Here is a 6,258-nt window from a genome sequence, read left to right as displayed (position 1 = left end):
ATTTGTTTACCATGATCCATGAAAGATGCGACATGCATCATGTCTTGTCTGTACGTAGTTTCCATGAGAAATAGAAAAATAAATAAAAGTCAATGGTCATGTTGACGACTAAAATTGATCGAGGGTTGGAATAGCTTGATGACGATGTTTCTGGTACTGGATGATCGTGGAAAATATCTTTGAGCATTGCATTTTTGGCGCCAGCTTGCCAAAACCGGCTTAGCCGGCTTCCTAAACCGGCTAAGCTGGCTTCTCTGTGAATCAGCTAGGCTGCCTGCGCTGAGCCCGACAAAACCGGCTAAGCCGGCTTGGGACTCAGCTAAACCGGGTTTGTGCCCTAGTCCGAACCGATTTGTTTCCAAATCGGATTTTGATCTATTCGGGGCATAAAAAACATGGAGGCTACGACTTGGACTTTTCCTACTGGGATAAGACCACCTCCTCTATATATATCAAAGCATCACAACCGATTGAGAGAGATCCAACATCCAATAGTCTTTTTACATCTACTACACTTTTACCCTATTTTCTCAATCTCTTGTTGTTCATTGCATCTCTCCGCGAGATCCAGAGGCGTTTTAGGTAGCCTTGCTGACCCCAAGACAACCTCAGGCATGCATCATCTCCCCCAACAGATCTTCCCGGGAGGAGTTCCCAAGTTCTTGCAGCAAAGGACGGGCTCTAAATCGGCCTAATCGATCTCTCAATTGGCTTTGCTGATCTTGAAGTTGTTTGTTGCTTGTGATAAATTGTTTGCATCCTAGGGCATGTTAGCCCTTACAAGTGTGTGATCCAAGATCCAATTCAGCGTTAACATGTCCTTTCCAACAACAAAAAGGTCGATGGACCTGTTCAACAAATTACAGTTTCATAGTAGCTTCCACTGCTCCTGTGCTCCAGCAATGAGTCAGGTGGTCTACAACCTCAATCGCCATCAGCGTTGTGCCGGACCAAGGAAGACAAGTATACGTACGTACTGCGTACATACTGACCATCAAGTCACTGCCCTGTGTGTCATGCAATGTGTGGTTTACTTAATTTTTACTTCTCTGAAGGTCCGTAGCATGAAATGATGTACGTACGACTACCAGGTGGTTGAGTGCGGAAACGTCAACGTGAGAAGCAGAGATGAAATTGCTACGGTCAAGGATAGGGGTCACTTATATTCAGTAATCAGTCACTGGCAGTAATCCGTGTCCCCGGATCAGCACTCAGATGTTTTGACGCTGCGTGTGCATGGATTGTTCAACAAGAGCGGCGCAGACCAACCGTATCTCAACGACTTCCAAGAACACATGCATCAGTAGCAACTGAGCGAAGCTAAGGCTGGTCTAGCTAGTATGCATATCAGACCAGTACAGTATGAGCAAGGGTCATAAGGGGCACAGTTGCTTGGTCTCTCAAGTTTTGTGCACGTAAGAAGTTAGGATCTTTATAAAAAATTCCAACGTTCATTGGAAGTTCCCATGTTGTTCGTGGGTTAAAATAATATTGTCTGCCAGGTCATACCAGACTAGTCCGGTATGAATTTACACAGTCCAATAGTTAGTTTCTGAGTGGGGGTATTTATAAACCCAGGCCCTCTTCTTTGGGGCCTGATAATTCTGGTGGTTGCTAGTCTAAACCGTGTGAAACCTCCCTACACCTCTCTTTGTAAGATTGTGCGCTTAGTGAAACATCCAACCGGTGGGTTGAGTGAGATTCAAAATCGTGAGCAAAAGAGAGCAAGCCAAACCTTGAGTACTTGTAGCAATCAAAGATCTCATAAAAGCATTTGTTACTCTTGGAGATCAAGTCAAACCTTGAGCAACAAATGAGATGAATTGTGTACTACTTGAAGTTGGCATGCAAACATATAGATACAACAATATAATAGTGAACCACGCTAAAAAAGAAATAGTTTGCCACATAGCACAAACTAAAGATCATCCACATATACATGATTAAAGTAACATGGATAGATGTAGCACGAAGAACAACCAGACTTATTAGCCCATGCGCCAGACGAGAGAAAGCAAATAATTTTATGTAGTTGCTTACCGTCTGTTCACTTTGTTCTAGCTCCTAGACAAGTTAAAACATTTAATATGTGCTGCACCACACTGATGCAGCTTTCGATCTTTTCTCTATATATGATATAATCACCATATGTTGGCTCCCAGAAAAAGACTCACAACAAAATATCAAGAAATGAGTTGGATGTATAACACAAGAACAATCAAAACATCAAACTTGACAAAGTTAAAACATTCCTCGGATGATAATTAATTTAAACCATGTCTACATACTCTCAGTTTCAAGATTATTTCATCCATGTGCGAATCACATGGTCCATGCATACAGTTTGCAAGCATTATCTAAATAGTTGTCGGATGACGTACGAGTGATCATAGAGCTGAATTGGCATTGAAAACATTCCCTTTCACCTAGAGTGCAAGACGATGCTCATATGGTACCCAGCTTCTGAAACTCAAGATGGGCTGGATGAGTCTTCGTTGTCGTCTGATTCAGTCTCATCTCTAGTTCTGTCGTTGTTTGGATCAACAGCGAATGAGACGCTGAAATCAAGTCGGTCCTCTATTCCTTTAGCCTGATAACACAACAGTGGAAAATTAGAATGAAAGCAACAAGGCACCATCAGCATGTATGTGTATGGCACTGAAAGTTGCACATATATAGCTAGCTAGCATACCCCGTCATAAGCTTCAACCAAAAGTTTGTAAGGCTAGCTTGTACTATTACACATGCAGTCATCTATATTTACTAGGAATCGATAAGTGGAGTGGGAAAATTTGGTAGAAGGTCGTCACAGAATCCCATGGGTCTTCGTGTAACCAAATTAAGTATATTTCCTACCTATGACTAATGTGCAATAGGTTATGTTTCAGTCCCCTCAACTCATCAACCACCATTTCATTTCTATAACATGATAGTTGAATTGAAAACTTGAAATCTGGCAAGTCCTAGTCACCACACTTTACAATGCAAAAAAATCTTGCAGCATGAATTGAGCGAGATAGATGTCTCACCTTGCACCCAAATGAGCAGAAGCGGCAGGCCTCATCCTGGAGTCCCCTTTCGCATTCCTCACAGTGAGACGCGCCATGCTTTCCCTGACCCGACATAGGCCGTCTGTTCAGGAACACGGCATGGTCTCCGTTGTAGAGGTAGGTCTGCACCAATGACACGCTCAGCAGATGCTGGACATCGTCTACCTTCACAATGTTGTGGCCAGATAACCTCCGGATCTGCACCTCACACAAAACGAGCATCATGACAACTTCTCTTTCAAAAGCCAGAACTAATCCACCTTTGCCACGACAGAGTGGTCCTGTGTACCTGGATGAGTTCATGGCCTTCATGGGTGCCAAGGCAGCCAGAGCAGAGGGCATGGCCGGCACAATGAGTGCAGAAGAAGTTGCAGCCAATGGTCCTCCTGTTAGCACGGCCCTTGCCTGCCGAGTGCTCGGGGCATGCATCAAAGAAACTGGTCTCCAGCAGCGTACGGAGCCATGCTGGTGGGGCGCGCTCCGCATCGGACCGAGCCATCTCCTTCAGGCTGACCATTGCTACTCCACCTGGCTGTATCGAAAGTACAGTAACCATGGTGAACAAACAACACCTAAAGGCAGATTGATTACGCACATACTGAAAATGTAACTACAAGATAAATGATTTCACGAGGCACTACCAACCATTAACAGGCGGTCACAAAATTCAACCGTCTCCTAAAATACCTGAGGATTTTCCGAGGCGGATATTTTATTTATGGAGGCGTTCAAGAAATGTCTGTCTCACAAAATTGGTATATGGAGGCGGCCATTTTATTTATAGAGGCAGTAAAAACTGTCCGCCTCCGAACATAGATTTATAGAGGTGGACCTCTTAATGTGCCCGCCTCTAAAAATGGGCCTATTTCGGAGGCGGACGCATTAAGAGGCCCACCTTTGTAAATCTATTTATGCAGGCGGACATTTATAAAGCGCCTGTCTCTGAAAATCAGGCCTAGCCCACAAACCACAGGAGCCCACTACCATCTCGAGTATATAAACAAACACAGAAACCCTAACCCACTACTCTCCCTCTCCCTCTCAGAAATGGGTCGGCGGACCTCAGCATCTCTTGCCCACCCCGACCACCGAGCGGATCCAATGCTACTTCTCCTCCTTACCCACCACCGAGTGGATTCGGCGCCCCTTCCTCACTGCCGAGCTAGAGCACCCCAACCACCGAGCGGATCTGGCGCCCCTTCCCCACCGCCGAGTGGCTCCGGCGGATCTGGCGCCCCTTCTCCACCCCTGAGCAGCGAATCCGGGGTGACGATGCCCCTTCCCCACCCTCGAGCGGCGGATCTGCAATGGCGACACCCCTTCTCCACCCCGTGAGCGGCGGATCAACCTCTTCCCACCCCCAAGCGACGGATCTGGCGTGGCAGCACCCCTGGCCCACCCCCGAGCGGTGGATACGGCGTAGCGGCACGACTTCCCAATCCCCCGAGCGACGGGTCAGGCTCGGGGCTAGGAGTGGGCTCGTTGGTGGGTTCAACTGCAGAAACCAATTTTGACCGCCTACAAAAATATATAGTGCAATAGTGTGCAATCCATGCTACTAAGAAATGAAGAAATTAAAAACATAGGATCCACCAGCTAGCAAACTGTAAGATAGGATTTGCATGGTACCAACCTGCTGCTCAGATGATGGATGGACGGAGATGGAGTGAGAGGCAGATTGAGATTTCAGAGTCCGCCCTTCTCCTTTCAAGAAATTTTCTCTCTATTTTCCTAGAAACGGAATGGATTTAGATCTGAGATCTTAGGGATATAGGCCCTGTTCGCTTGAACTTATCAGCCATACCGTTTCAGCGAAATAACAGTGTTTTTCTCTCACAACAAATCAGCATCAGTATCCGTTTTTCCAGCCAACCGAACAGGGCCATATATAGTAGTAACATATTAAATGATGGTGGATTTGTGTATTAAATGATGGTGGAGGGTGCAATGGAAAATTTGTATACGAAATGTGTGGAAATTTGAACATTGTCTCAAGGCGGGAAAAACAAAAAATGGAAACAACCGCCAAAAGGCCAGAAGCACAAGTACGGCTGGGTTCACATGACAATGACCTGGTTATTATATGCCTTCCAAAAGTAACTAGATTTCCAAATAGATACTTTAGTCCATTAAATTTTCTTTGATTTTTATCCTGGCATTACTAACTAGTAACATAATAAATAATGGCGGATTTGTATGAAAGGGCACCATGGAAAATTTGTGTGTGAAAATTTCAACTTTGTCTCATGGCGGGAAAAACAAAAAATGGAAACAACTGCCAAAAGGCCCTGAAGCATATGTGTATGGCTGGGTTCACACCTGGCAACGACCTAGTGATTATATGCCTTCCAAATTAAAAGTAACCAAATCTCCAAATAGATGTTTTCTTTCATTTTTATCCTGGCCATTACTAAGGACATATCTTACTAGTGGATGCCAGTTCTGAGAAACAACACCAACAACCGCTAGTGCCAAATATTATTGTGTACAATTCTTTGAGTTTTATGCATCGTCCATGAATAAAATCACAAAGTCTCCACTAGTATAATGTAACCAAGATGCTAAACAAGATTTAGGTCTCCACTAGTATAATGACCTCCGGCTCGCACCATTAGTCTTGGTCGTGTTGGCGTCCAAGACTAATGTGAGAATTAGTCCCGAGTCCAAATTTCAAGGGCACCGGAGGCCCTTTTGTCCCTGTTGGTAACACCAACCAGGACTAAAAGTCACCCTTTAGTCCCTGGTGGTGACACCAACCGGGACTAGGTTGATCTCACCGACTAAAGATCCCCCATGGATGAATTCTAAAGGAGAACACCTAGGACTTGGTCACGTGCCTTGTGTGGTTGAGTTGGTAAGGAAGCTACATGCGGGGTTAGAGGTCCTAGGTTTGAATCCCACGCATCGCAAACATAGTTCAAGTTGAGTTGGTAAGGAAGCTACGTGCGGAGCTAGAGGTCCTTGAATTCAAATTATTTTTGTCCCATTTGCGGGACCTGGGACTAAAGCCCATTCTATACTGGTGTATGAAGAACCTCTAAACTAAATACGACTAAACTGTAATGTGGATCATTTCACTCACAAACATAGTTCAAGTTGACATCACATGAATACACCATATATATTCTGATGCATAAAATGTGTGTGTGTGTGTGTGGGCTGGAATATTGGGAGTCCCGGGCTTCCAATAGCTAATGGAGAGCCCTAG

The 6,258-nt window shown here is 45.0% G+C and overlaps 1 protein-coding gene across 1 annotated transcript; it reads right to left on the bottom strand.

Moving 5' to 3' along the window:
• Window positions 1-2,470: 2,470 nt before the first annotated feature.
• On the bottom strand, window positions 2,471-3,567 carry LOC136468689 (protein RGF1 INDUCIBLE TRANSCRIPTION FACTOR 1-like). Its single transcript, XM_066467171.1, has 3 exons — window positions 3,340-3,567; window positions 3,030-3,248; window positions 2,471-2,590 (listed from the first exon to the last, which is right to left on the bottom strand). The coding sequence occupies exons 1-3, from the start codon at window positions 3,565-3,567 to the stop codon at window positions 2,471-2,473; spliced, it is 567 nt and encodes a 188-aa protein (XP_066323268.1).
• Window positions 3,568-6,258: the final 2,691 nt, after the last annotated feature.

This window comes from Miscanthus floridulus, chromosome 8 (assembly GCF_019320115.1).
Source record: "Miscanthus floridulus cultivar M001 chromosome 8, ASM1932011v1, whole genome shotgun sequence".
Classification (NCBI taxonomy): domain Eukaryota; kingdom Viridiplantae; phylum Streptophyta; class Magnoliopsida; order Poales; family Poaceae; genus Miscanthus; species Miscanthus floridulus.
This window is presented reverse-complemented; position numbering and strand designations above follow the sequence as displayed.

Excerpts from the sequence above, each read along its gene's own strand:
- LOC136468689 (XM_066467171.1), bottom strand. The coding sequence starts at position 3,567 with ATGGTCAGCCTGAAGGAGATGGCTCGGTCCGATGCGGAGCGCGCCCCA. Across the intron at positions 3,249-3,339 it reads AAGGCCATGAACTCATCCAG|ATCCGGAGGTTATCTGGCCA; the intron begins GTACACAGGACC and ends TGTGAGGTGCAG. Across the intron at positions 2,591-3,029 it reads TCTGCTCATTTGGGTGCAAG|GCTAAAGGAATAGAGGACCG; the intron begins GTGAGACATCTA and ends TTGTGTTATCAG.